Raw genomic sequence first — 12,962 nt, 5'->3', positions numbered from 1 at the left:
GCCGCTCTTGCAACAGTTCTTTGCAGTGGTGCTACTAGAAACATTGATCGAAAAGGTAATTTTTCATGCGTACTGAATTCGATTGAGGGTCAGTGTCGGAAGCCTGAGTGCTCTGAGGTCTATAGAGGATGTGAATCACAATGGTGAGCCGTAGGCGTTGGAGTTGAGATTCCGCGTTGAGCGGTCAAGTGCTGCCATCCATTCAATGTTTTGTACCGTGGACATCGATATAGCTAGCAGTAGCCTAGGCCCGGATGCATAGGTGCAAGGTAACACAGAAGCTATTATAGCTCTACTTCTACCAAGGGATGGGGTATCATTATGATCAAGCCACCAAGACATGGAAACCTAATGCCTCCCTTTTCTCCGCATTAGTCTACCCCTTTCCAGTCCGTGTCATAGGTATTCACGCTCAAGCTCGATCCCGCAACATGCTCGTATCCAGGACTTCGTTCTCCCAGGGCGCCCGCTGTGGTAACTGTGCCTCCTGCTGATCCGATGAGGCCGTCGTCCAATTCGAGTTAAGATACCCCGACAACGACCTCACACCGCCAGGCCGACTCGGCCGTAGGCGCTGGGCCAACAAACCCCCTTCTCCCCCATCCTTTCGACCGACCCGACCCTCCACATCACTTCCCTCTTCTCTCGTCCCACCTTCAATGTTGCCGCCCTCCGACACAGACACAGAAGTATAAGCATCCACCAACTTCCTCGCCGGCTTCACAACCCCCAAAAACGCAGGAAACACCCCCGCCACAGCCGTGAGCACAGAAACAACGACGAAAACAACAACCATCCCAACCTGCACATTATTTTGACTCGGATGATGATGGATAATAGCGTACGACACAAAAACCCACGCGCCAGGCCCGCACCCGCCTGCCGTGATCCACGCAGCGGCGGATTTGGTGTTGGAGCCTTGCCCGCGCAGGCCCAGGCTGAAAAGCAGAGGCCAGATTGGGGCGGAGAAGAAGGGGAAGAGGAGGAGGGGGGGGATCGAGGTGAGGTGGGGGTTGGTATTCATGTTGGTTGAATTTGACTTTGAAGAAGGGGAGAGGAGAAGGAGGAGGACGAGGGTTAGGGCGGAAGTGGTGGAGAGGGTTATGGAGAGGGTTAGGAGGGTTCGTGGGGTGGGGAGGAGGCGGAGGAGGAGGAGGGAGATGGGGTGGTGTGATTTATTGGTAAGTTTGGTTTTGGCGGAGAGGAGGGATATTGATCCGGCTAGGAAGCGGGAGAAAGCGAAAAGCGCGTGGGAGAGGAGGAGGGTGTTGGGGAGGGAGAGGGTTAGGTTCAGGAAGTGATGGTGTTGGTGGGTGCTGGCGGCGGTGGTGGTTGTGGTGGAGGAGGGACCGGTCATGGGGTCTTCTGAGGCGAACGAGGTGAGCAGGTGCTCAGAGAAGAGCGACATGGTCTCCTGCGCCGAGACGTAGCACCACTGGGAAAACACCGCCAGCGCGAGCGCCCATGTCCGCAGCGGGATGCCCCCGACGGATCTCTGTTTGGAGTCGACGGGAAGGCGCGCTGCCGCCTCGGCCAAATCGGCGTCGCTCGCCTCGGGCAGCGGTATGTAGTAGAAGAAGAGGGCCAGCAGCGCCGCGAGCAGCGTGATGGCGAGATAGGTCCACTGGACATTGATCAGTGTCGTCGTTGAGCCGCCGCCGCCGCTGTTCTCGTGCAGCAGCAGCCCCTCAAAGAAGACGCGGTCGGCCAGCACGCCGCTCAACACGCTCCCCACGGCCTGGACGCCCTGGGCCAGCAGCAACCGGGCATCGGCATAGGAGGGCGGGCCGCACAGCACCAAAAAGGGGTTGGCGGCAGTCTCGAGCACGGCCAGGCCCAACCCGATGACGAAACTACTCGCCACAAACCCGCCGTAGGCACCGACGACCGCCCCGGGCCAGATCATAATCGTCCCGATTCCGTAGACCAGCACGCCGGCGATGAAGGTCCCCTTGAACCAGCCAACCGACGACACGTCCAAACCGCTTCTTCTTCGCTCTATCCTCCAACCGCGGCGTTTGGACGACGGCCTGTCTTTTCCACTCCCACCCCACCACCTCCACCGTTCTGGATGAGCATCATCACCACCTCTCCTCAACCACCTTAGGAACAAAACAGCCCCCGGCCCCGCAAGGTATCCCCCGCCAAAGTACACGGCCGTCAAGCCTAGCGTCTGAGCCTCCGACATACCCGTGACGGCGGCAGCGGCGTTGTTGATGGAGTTGAGCAGGCCGTACGAGAACCCCCAGAGGAAGAACAGGGTAGAGGACACCATGGCGCTGTAGAGCAGGCTTTCTTTTGCGGAGAGAGTGAGGAGGGATTTGGAGGTTGCGGGGAGGGATATGAACTGGAGGTTTCTTTTTGACCTTGTTGTTCTTGATGTCAGTTGCCTCGGGCCTCGGCGTATAGTGGTGGTGATCGTGGTCATGGACGGATGTTGGTGATATGGGCGTGGAGGTGGGACTGGAGCTGGGACGGCGTTGGAGAGGAAGTCGCGGATGGAGATCTCGTCGTCGTCGGCTTCATTGCTGTTGTTCAGGTTGTCGGATCCAGGCGAGATGGATTCGGCGGAGGTAGGGGGTGTAGGTAACAGTAAAGGGGCTGGGATGGAGGCCTTCCTGCCGCTGCTGCCGCCGACAAGTGTGCTACTACTCCCTTGTGCGCCGCGGCCGTCGACGAGCATGACCGGGAGAATGCGGATGAACAGCGGCTTGAGTGTAGGGATACACGCGCAGATGATGCCGACGTTGACCTCAACGGCCGACCACATCAGCGCGAGCGAGGCGTTCCACGAAAAGTCGTCGCTCTGGCCGTACCTGGCCGTCGGAGCACGGTCGATGGCCTGCTGGAGGTAGTAGATACGGATCACGTCGACGACAGTCACAAAGATGCCGAGAGCAAACGTCGCAACCAGGATGGTTTTTTGTCTCGGCGGCAGCCGCATGCTCGTGAGCACGGGGATCGGCAGGGCGAGGATGGCAAGGTCGGTCACGACGTTGACCGGGGCCGAGCAGATGAACTCGGTTAGCAACGGAATGCATCTCTGCCGTTGGACCGTGATGTCCCAGGCTGCGCGGACAGGTTGGCACTGGAAGATGTTGATGAACGTCAGGACAGTGCCCGCGACGTTGACCACTCCCATCGTCGCCCATGACGCCAGGCGGAGTGTCCTTTGCGTCTGCTTGGACAACCTGAGATAAAACAGGAGAATTGACGTTTTGGTTGCCATGAGGACCGGGTTCTGTTTTACAAATTAGACTCACTCGCCACATCCAGCTCGGTCAGCCACTCAGGGGCACTCACATAGAGAACAGAAAATACGTATTCACACCTCCTCAACCCACTTCTCTTATCCGGGTCAATGTCCCTCTCATGCCTGCCCAGCCCACGCTTTGCGGCCAGAATAACGCTGGTGCTCAGAAACACGGCAATCAGCCAGGCCAGGGTCATCATGTGGTCGCAGGCCCGCGTGCGCCGAACGATGCCGACCCGGGTCACCAGGCGGGCAGCCACAAACAGCGTCGCCAGACATAGAGTCGCTGTGGTCACGGCAAATACGGCCGGACCACGGTCCGGGGAGCCTGGTGTTGAGTCCGACATGGCAGGTAAAGGCAAAGCAAGTGGACTAGTCTAATGTCAGTCTTTGAAGAAGAGATAGAATACTCTCCATGAAAATTCATCAAGGCGTCGCAATGGCCTGTCATGTCGGGGACGTGGAAAAGGCCCGGCAGGACAGGTAGGGTAGCCATAACACCGGTATATCGCTGATCCTCGGCCATTGCGAATCATGGATGGGGCAAGCTCGGCGTGCGTGCTTGTGTGATCGAATCCCCAGATGGTGGAGTTGCGCGACTGAGGGGGCCGGCCTTTGCCGACACACAAGCCGAGAAAGTGACTTTGACTGACGCCGTCCAATACTTGGATACCTTAGTCGAGCCGCGAGGTTGTTGATGGGACAGCAAACACAACAAGAACCACACGCCATCACGTTGTTCACGAGTCAAGAAGGCGTGGGGATCCCCTGAACGTGGCTTGTGGAGTTTATGGTCTGGTGGTTTCGAGTCATGAGACAGGACAGAACATAGGCGAAAACTTCTAGAAACTTGCCAGTAGAAGGATAGCCGGCGAGTATCAGCCGAATAAGATGGGAGGAAAGAAAATACCTGTAGGAAGTGGTAATTCGCAGCAGATGTAAGTCTAGCGGGGATTGTAGTGCCTAATAGAGTTTCCGCTCATACTCTCTTACACGCCTTGCTACTGGACTACCTATTCACCATGGCACTAGCATTCTTCATATCATACTGACAGAGACCAAAGGCTCAATGCCTGGCGTGAGACTCCAGGATGGGTAAACATCCGAGGCGATTCCACCAACACCAGAGAACAAAGGTAACCAACCCCATTCATCAGTCCCATGACATCACATCACCAGCGAAACTGCATAAGGACCTCTTAGGCCCCAAAAGTACGTCACCGGTCAAGCATCTTGTGGCTTGGCAAGTTAAGCACCAACTCCCATGTGGCAAGTTCATAATTCGAATTACTCCCGAGCGTCATGTCTCAGTGGAAAGTCCCGGTTACAGGACACCTCAGAGGGTACAACATGTTAGGGAGGCGCGAGTCACGGAGGTCCGGGCCTTTGACTTCCAATGAATCGTAAAATGCCACGCAATGGTCATCGGATGAGCCAGCAGCACTGGACAGTTTTATAAGCCCGAAAGACGCCGCACATGCTCTGAGAGTTCTACAACAAATCAGGAGGATGGACATTGGCAATGCAAGGCTGGAGGCTAGGTGTAACAAGATGTAGACGATGCCAAAGCTGCAATTGGAGTCTCCGGGCATCGCAACGGTACACCAAGGGATAATAAGTACATACATATAAACAAGGCTAATACTACCCAGAAATGTTTGCACTCCTGACCCCTGATCCTATTTGTATACAAATTCCATCGCTAGCAGCACATAAACCCCAGCCCCTTTCGCCGCCCAATGTCATATATGGGTATCTCTAAATACAACGGCTCGCTTTGGTTAGGCAGCCGTCATTTGCACAAAGATATTGTCCCACCCCAATTTCCGGAGTCCTCCCAGGTCTCACCACCACCACTACCTCCATCACCGCTCAGTGTCCTCACCCCGAACTCGGCCCTCCGTTCAAAAAGAAATCCAACTCATTCCCCCCCATAAACGACTCATTCTCTGCCAGCTGCTCCAACAGACTCAGAAACGGATCCTTCTCCTCCCCCGGGCCCGTCGTTGCCGCGCTCTCGTTGGGGCTCGTGTCCTTGGGCGTAGCCCCTGTGCCGCCGCCGCCTGGCCTCGTACCACCACCACCAGCATCCCCGCCCTCGTCGCCGTGCCACGGCGTCGGCGTCGAGAATGCATTCGTCGGTATCCCGCCAAACATCGGATCAAACCCCTGCGGCTGTGACTGCTGGGGCGCGCGGCTGGGTCCGGCCCCCGCTCCTGTCGCAGCCGAAGAGCCGCCGGGGAGCTGATGCACAAAGGTAAAAGACGGGTTGAAGGAGCTGGTGGTGGTGGTGGTGCCCATGGCTGCTGCTGCTGCTGCAAACCCGTGGTGGTGGCCACCCAAATCGTTGGACTGGTGGTTGCCTCCGACGCCGTTGCCGAGCGGGAATGCTCCGAGGCCGTCTCCGCCGGCGTTCCCTCCGACCATGGCGCCGTGCGATATGCTCATGTGTCGGTTCTGCGGCGGGGCTCCGTGCGGCGACGCTAGTGATGTAGGGGTGTGAAGCAGTCCTGGTGATGGGTGAGGCGGTAGCGATGCCGGCGAGAATAACGAAGGGCGGTTGACCGTCGATGGCGTGGACAAGGACGGCGTGGGTGGCGGGTTCATGTCGTTGAGGGACATGAGATTTTTCAACTCTGGCCTTGGGCGGCCAGACGGAGCCGTGTTCTTTCTTTTGAGGTTCGGTCGGGGTGGGCCAGGATCGGACGGGCTGAGCCGTGGCGCGTAGAGGCCTTGACCTGGATACGTGTCGGTTGTGAAGTCCACCACGACGTCGGAAAGGCTCAGATTGGCCGAATCAAAGCTGAAGCTTTGCCCTCCCGGCCCTCCAATGTTGGAATAACGGTCAAAGAAATCCTCAAGCGTGAAAACTGGCGAATACCGGACAGGGCTTTGGGCCAGGCTCTTGATGAGCTCCGAGTGGGCGTTGTAGATGCCCTGAAGCGTCTCGCGCTGGTGTTGGACACTCGCCCATGCATACCGCAGCTCACTCAGCTGCTGCATCTCCCTCGATAAAAAATCGGCCGAAGAGCTGAACACGTTCATCTCCCCCGGCGAGCCTATCCGGCTGTAATGGGCGCCGTGTATGTGAACCGTGCCGGCCGTGCAGATGCAGTATCCCACAAAGGCGGGCCACTCGACCGAAGCAGTCTGCTTGCCCAGCTCCACGAGCTCCGCGATGGCGTTTGCGTGGAGGAAGCACATGTTTGTAGCTTCGATTTGCCATGACTGGTGCTGGCCCGACCCCGCGAGCTCCGCCAAATCAATGGGGAGGAACGGACGGTAGATGAGACAGTGAATAAGATGATAGATTAGCTTGCTGAGCACAAGCAGCGTGGAGTCCGGCTGGCCAAACAGCGACTCGACGCTAGAAAACACGTCCTGGGTCCCGGACGCCCACACATCCAGGTCTTGGCGGATCTTGGAGAGGTTGGACAACGAGTGCCACGGGAAGTGAGAGTCGCCTTTGACGCCGCCAGCTGCCAAGTACTGATTCGTAGCACCGAGAATGCGACAGATATCGATGAGCATCCCACTGCCTCCCTGAGACTTCCTACCTCCTCCGCCTTGCAGGTGCTGTAGGTTGGTATAGCTCTGGAAAAAGTCTCCTTCGATGGGCAGTGAACCCGGGCTCGGAAACCAGCATGGCAGCCGGAGCAAGATGGCCCGATCCGAGATGAGGGAAGGGCGCTTCGAGCCGCAAGACAGGAATCGGTCGAGAAGGTAGCAGGTCCAAAACAGTCGCCGGCGGGTCTCCCGCTCTATCGGCGTCACACGAGCGTTGAGATCCAGCTCTCTGTGCAACTCGAGAGCCATGGCCATCCCCACCGCAATTGCTGCAACATTCAAGTCAGTTTGGCAGTGCAGCGGGATGTGATGACATGTGGCATACTCAATAACATGTATGCCTTTTTGCCTTTGCCAGAGGCTGTAAAGGCCGTCACGAGAAGCACCAGTGCCTGTAGGGCGTCCACAGATGGTTCGTCCGTGTCGATTTCCATCCTCGCTTTGGCAGAATACTCTTCGCTGAGCTTCACGGCGGACTGGTAGCCGCTCGGATGAGGCGCATACCTGGACGGTCAATAAGGAGCTCGCCATGCCCAGATATTGTCACTTACCGGGCCGCTACCGCGTAGATAGCGTTGATCAAGTAGCTTGGCACTTGGTTCAGTTGGAGACGCTGCCTTAACGTGGACTCGTCGAAAATATGAAAAGGCTTGTCGTGGAAGCGGGCGAAATAGATATCGAGCAATGTTTCGGGGTGTATTTCTGGGGATTGCGGGCTGTTCAAGTTAGAAAAGCGCACAAAACGGAAAGACCGGGTCCTTACCTCGGCTGTAATGGGGAAAACATGGTCGAATCCTGGGACTCCTGAACGGTTTCGGGTTTGGCCGCAGCAGTCACATTTGATGCGGTTTGACTCGAAGAGGATGCCTCAGGGGCGTCTACCACCGCACTGTCGGAGCTTTCTCCATCTCCTTCCGCCTTCTTATCCTTTAGCCGAGCTTCAAGCCCATCGACTCGCTTCAGTAATGCTTCCAGGACGTCGGTTTTGGGGCCCCTCTTCTTCGGTACAGCATCTATAGCATTGTGTAAGCAAGTCGTGGAGACGCGGCAAGCGTAACGGCCGGAGGGCGAGACATACCATAGATACATGGACACTGGAATACCTGGCATGCCTCGCAGGCGGGACGAAGGCGGTTGCACTTGATCTGCAGCACCAGCATCAGCTCACACGGCTCTTCGCCAAAGGGGTACGGCCGGCCGGGGCTGTCACGGCGGTCCAGGCGTACCTTGCGTTTCCGACATGACTTGCAGTTCATGGACTCTCGCGGTTCATTGCTCATGCGGCGCGTAGGCAACCTCTCGATGCTAACTTGGGGGCGGGGCATGGGCGTTAGCGGCATGCGAGGCAGCGGTGTTGCCGCCCCGGGTTCAAAGGGCTGGGCCATGGTGTGCGGCTGGTCTTTGCGACGCCTGGCGCGGGTCTGAGTTTTGCCTGAAAGAGGTAGATGCTCCGCGCAGTCACCGCTTTCTTCTGAGCATGACTTCTTTGGATAGTTGTCCCTGGGCCGCGGTGGTAGGGCAGATAATGCCAGGCGGATATTGTGAATGGAGCATCAGCCGTTGAGCCAGGCTCGGCCCTCTTCGCTTTGATCCAAGGTGGTGGTAGTTACTGGAGAGCCCGAGGAAGGGAACGAGATAGGTCCTCGTCGGGTATCCGGATCGGCGTGAAGCTTAGGAGCTCTTTCCCTGGGTGCGCATGTCGTCGAATCGCTATGAAATCCGTCCATCCAAGCTCAGCGTGTCTCAAGGTGACGCTCAGATCAAGTCACAATGGTTTTGTGTGAGGAACCCTGAAGGGTGGGTTAGCTGGCTGAACCGACCTGTACATGGGCGTGCCAACAAGCAATGGTGGTGGCAAAGTGCTTCGTACAGCTGGGACTCTGATGAAAAGTAGGATATGGAGGATTATGAAATGCCAATCCCAGCTATGTTGGAGGAGTCAAGGTAAAAGGGTAGAGAGAGCTCAGAAAAGACGCGGTATCGGTTAAGACCCCCGGTTATGAAAGGGGCAGCGTGCCTTTTTGGGGCAACTGGATCCGGCCCTGTGCTGGATTCAATCGGGGAAACCCTCACATTTGCGCAGACCGGGGGGGTCAGCAGGTCATGGGGCATCGCCCACTGCCCACTGCAGAGACTCTCGAGGGTTTGCTTCACCGTACCGGTATCGTGCTTGATACACAAAACCAGAACGATGCTCAGTTTTGGATCCTAATATAATGCCGCGTTTGACAGCGAGGGGCTGTAAGGTATTCGAGAAGCCGGCCGGCGTTGGGACGTGCAAGGCCAATTCCTTCGGTAGGATTCGACGGGTGCTATTCCCGGTCCCCTGCGCTCATGGCGAGGACAAGGATATGCGGCGGCTCGGTGAGCCGCGACCAGAGAAGCCAAGTCGATGCAGTGTTGCAGGTGTGCTTCGCGTGGTTGAGCAATAACGGCTTGGAAAGACAACCTCAAGCCACCTCAAGCCTCGCGCGCTGTTATGCCACCCCTGTGTATAACAGATGGGAGTGCAGAGCCATTCCGAAAACCGCTCCAGAACAAACGATGGAATCGATCGTGCGGGGATGGGATGGCAAAGTGTGGGGTTGCGGAGGAGATGAGGAGCCGAGCTCTTGCGGGTTCCACATGCAGGTCTCTGGAATGGAAAGAAGCAGAGAATGTCGCCTAACTAAAATCGGTCTACGGGTGGGAAGACAGGCTTGAGTTTAATCGGGGATCCTGTCAAAAAACTGAACCGTGTGGGAAGCTCGTCGCCGTGTTCGGTTTAGATCCATCAATTATTTGGTGCGAGTCATGAATCTTTGCAAAGTGCGACAAGTCCCACTTGGATCAAATGGGAAGGTTTGCGAGGGCTTGGCATCCACAGCAATTTGTTCCCCATCACGGAGTTGCCCCTGTCGTTCAGGCGGAGCGAAACTGTCAGTGCCCTTGAGAACCACCGCCAACCGGGCACTGCAGCAAACATAGTTCCCCGGAATTCTTGCCAGAGGGCAAACAACGAACCCAAGATATTCAGAACATTCATCTCAGACTTGACCGTCTCATCAAGGAGCACGCGATCCGAGAACCAGGGCAGGCTTGGTGCGCCCCACAGCCTGTTCGTGACAGCGGCCGGCTTTGCTTTGCTGACGCAGCGTTGCAGAGCACTCCGCATGTAGCTTGCTACAGTACGCAGTACACATTCCCACCTCACCTTCTAATCGGGACGCGGTATTGCGGTTCACAAGCCTTGAGGTTGCAACATAACCGGAGGTGCCGGTCTGCCGCTCCAATGGCGCCGTCTGTCGACAAAGGTCTCGATCTGCTCAACAGACAAGCTGCTCCATCGATCTCCAGCATGGCTCCCAGAACTCCGGCAGTGACGTCCTTCGACCGTGTCCACAATGAAGCACATGGATCAGGCTGCAGGTTATGTTGTGACCTGCGGTGCGTTGGCTCCCCGGTGCCTGCCTTGCTGACTTGGTCTCCCTCAACAGGCGTGGGCATGGAGCCGACACCATGTAATCCGTACGGAGTACCACTTAGGACTTCAAAAGACCGAAGCTCGGCCGAGGCTGTCCCTGACCAGCGCAGGCGTCCTGTTGATGAACGGTCCGTGCTGCTCGCTTAAGCACCACACAGAGCTCCCTGCACCCCGCAAAACTCGGTTTCTCCACACGTTGCCGCCGATCCTTTGCATTCGACGGATGTTCGACGCCCGAGTTTGACTCGCCTTCCATCTCGGTCAAGACACCGTTCCTGGGTTTTGACGCCCAAACTAACCAACTACCGGTAACTCAAGACGCTAGCTGAATCAGTGCCGGCTTCATCACTCCGGGGAGCTCGGGTCGGTTGGTCAAGTGCTGCACTGCCGTTGCACGGTGCACCATCCCGTCCCGCGCGGCCAGCAACTCCCAGGGTCTTGGATCCGATTGTTTATGAACAGCCCCTGGACGGCACATGACGGCAACCTAGGGCCATGCACCACATACTGTAAACCCATGGACGACAACCTGCGAATATCCACTTCGTGATGCCGAGCCAACTTCATCGGGTCAATGCCACAGGACCGGGACTGAGTGCCGTTCTCAAGTGAGATCCAGGCCTGGCACTGGCCCCCCAGCCCGAGATCAGTCTCTCTGGGCTTCTATTTGTGGGTAGCGTCCCGCAATTCCTATGGAACTGAAATTGCTCCCTTTACACAGTATGACTTCCTTTCGTATGTGAGCTGTAATACTTCGGCTCTACGGGGATGTCTCCCGTCATTAGTCCACGATCCGGTATTGATTGTCAAGCTTCTTTGGTACCGAGTTGCGGGATTGGACATGAAACGACCGGTCCATAGGCCAGCAATAGACATTATCTCGATCATGCACCGCTCATACCAGGGAACCTTCCACGCTCACTACAGTAAGTACACGTGCACAACTCTACCGGAGCCAACCGTACAGTACATGCGGCCCTGACTCGTGTTGCTGTGGACGCCGCCCTGATGACAGGAACCCCGGCACAGGTACCCCCTGAAGTCAATAAGAAAAGTTGGGTCTCACGAAAGCTGAGGCCTACACTGTGCAGGAGGCGGTCACTCGCTACCTGATTCTCGTCCCGGCTCGCCCCCCGTTTCCAACAATTTTGTGTGCGAATATGACCAGACCATCTGTAAAGCTTGAATCCTTGACAACTCCAAACTGAATAATCAAACCCGTGTAGCACATGCCATAATTCAGCGCAGATTCGATAACTGTGCCACTACGTCAGTAACACTTCCCCTTGCGCCAACTACATGTACTTGTGCAAGATGTGCTGTAGTAACTTCTGTCAGGTGAGGTCAACCAGACCACGCTCAGCGTTACCATACCGCTGGACGGGGTTATTCATCCCCTGTGGAAGGCAGGCACTAGGATGCGCGGCGAGAAGACAGGGTCAGTACCAGTCCTAGTGCCTGTATCTTGGAATCGTCCTACCGCATATAGCTCGGGTGTTCAGTATGTACAAACAAGGTCACCGCGCAAGAGTGAAACAGCAGCCTCTTCCGTAATCACACCAGGGGAACCAAGCCATTGTTTGATTTCGTTGTAGGACATTAGGACCCAGCCCTTCCAAACACGCTCAGGCCGGCTGCCTCAACCTTTGGAGGGCGGAAGCACGGATAGCATGTCCGCCTGCTCTATTTTCTTGTTTGATTCGAGGTATTCCACAGGCATGCTTCCTTGTCAGGGCATATCCCCGTAAACAACAACCGAGCAGTCACGGTTGTGTACCTACCACTTTGAGGCGGACTCTGATAGCTTCTCCTTGCCCTGGTCTGTCTCTCGCCTCGGCCTCATTAATATTTGCCTGATCGGAAATGATATGCCAAACAAGGATCTGAGAAACATCCCATCATCAAGAGATGGTCACGAACGTCGACAGCTGGACCAGACCATCATGTCCTATCCGTCATCAGCGCCCCCTCGGGAGAGACCAGCCGAAACCCCGACGCCTCGGTTTCGCTCATCGCCGAGAGGCGAAAAGGTGGCTCGGTACCACACAAATGACTACTATGGAGATGAAACACATTGCCCTGGGCTAGAAGACGATGACTCCTGGATCTTCTCTCTCTCTCTCTCTCAAGAATCGAAAATGTATTTCAAGGACGACCAAAAACAGAAAGAAAGGGAAAAAAGAAAATAGAAAAACAAAAATTCACGCTGTGTATCAGTACATGCATACCGGCGGCCAGTGTCAGTACATGCAAAATCCAAATCCTCACGCAAAAGCCAACCGCCGCCAAGAGAATGCCACTCTCCCCTCCACACAGAACACTCCGGTCTAACACTGTCCCGCACCGCGAGCTCCCCTCGCTCCCTTCTCGGCCGAAGCGCCAGTATGCCATGCCTGGTAATATGGTCCGCCGGGCCTGTGCCCCGGTTTGTTTTGCCTCCTGAAACCGTTGCTAAGCTGTTGATCTTCCGATATGTTCGAACTTGTCGATGTTTGCGAAGGGGGCGCCCGCGGCTGTGACAAGACGTTAGACCGTTCTCGGAACGAGAGGGCTTCCTCTTCCCTGGTGGTGAGGGACGGGATCGTTTGATGCTAACCTCGGATGCCAACCGACGAAAGGCAAGGGAATCCGGACCGTCCTCGCCAACACGGTCGCCATCATCATCCGAGCAATCCGACA

The 12,962-nt window shown here is 56.4% G+C and overlaps 2 protein-coding genes across 2 annotated transcripts; both read right to left on the bottom strand.

The window, feature by feature from the left end:
• Window positions 1-329: 329 nt before the first annotated feature.
• N657DRAFT_623734 (uncharacterized protein) lies at window positions 330-3,600 on the bottom strand (the record flags this gene model as incomplete). The annotated part of the gene is made up of 3 exons (XM_062790696.1): window positions 330-2,042; window positions 2,112-3,241; window positions 3,304-3,600. The coding sequence occupies 3 exons, from the start codon at window positions 3,598-3,600 to the stop codon at window positions 413-415; spliced, it is 3,057 nt and encodes a 1,018-aa protein (XP_062645139.1). The 3' UTR covers window positions 330-412.
• A 1,534-nt stretch (window positions 3,601-5,134) lies between these two features.
• On the bottom strand, window positions 5,135-8,145 carry N657DRAFT_657929 (fungal transcriptional regulatory-like protein; the record flags this gene model as incomplete). The annotated part of the gene is made up of 6 exons (XM_062794847.1): window positions 5,135-7,089; window positions 7,146-7,324; window positions 7,372-7,536; window positions 7,584-7,833; window positions 7,899-7,965; window positions 8,047-8,145. The coding sequence occupies 6 exons, from the start codon at window positions 8,143-8,145 to the stop codon at window positions 5,135-5,137; spliced, it is 2,715 nt and encodes a 904-aa protein (XP_062645138.1).
• Window positions 8,146-12,962: the final 4,817 nt, after the last annotated feature.

Source organism: Parathielavia appendiculata (genome assembly GCF_033297405.1).
Source record: "Parathielavia appendiculata strain CBS 731.68 unplaced genomic scaffold N657scaffold_12, whole genome shotgun sequence".
Taxonomy (NCBI): domain Eukaryota; kingdom Fungi; phylum Ascomycota; class Sordariomycetes; order Sordariales; family Chaetomiaceae; genus Parathielavia; species Parathielavia appendiculata.
Note: the sequence above shows the minus strand (reverse complement) of the source record. Positions and strands in the feature narration are given on the sequence as shown.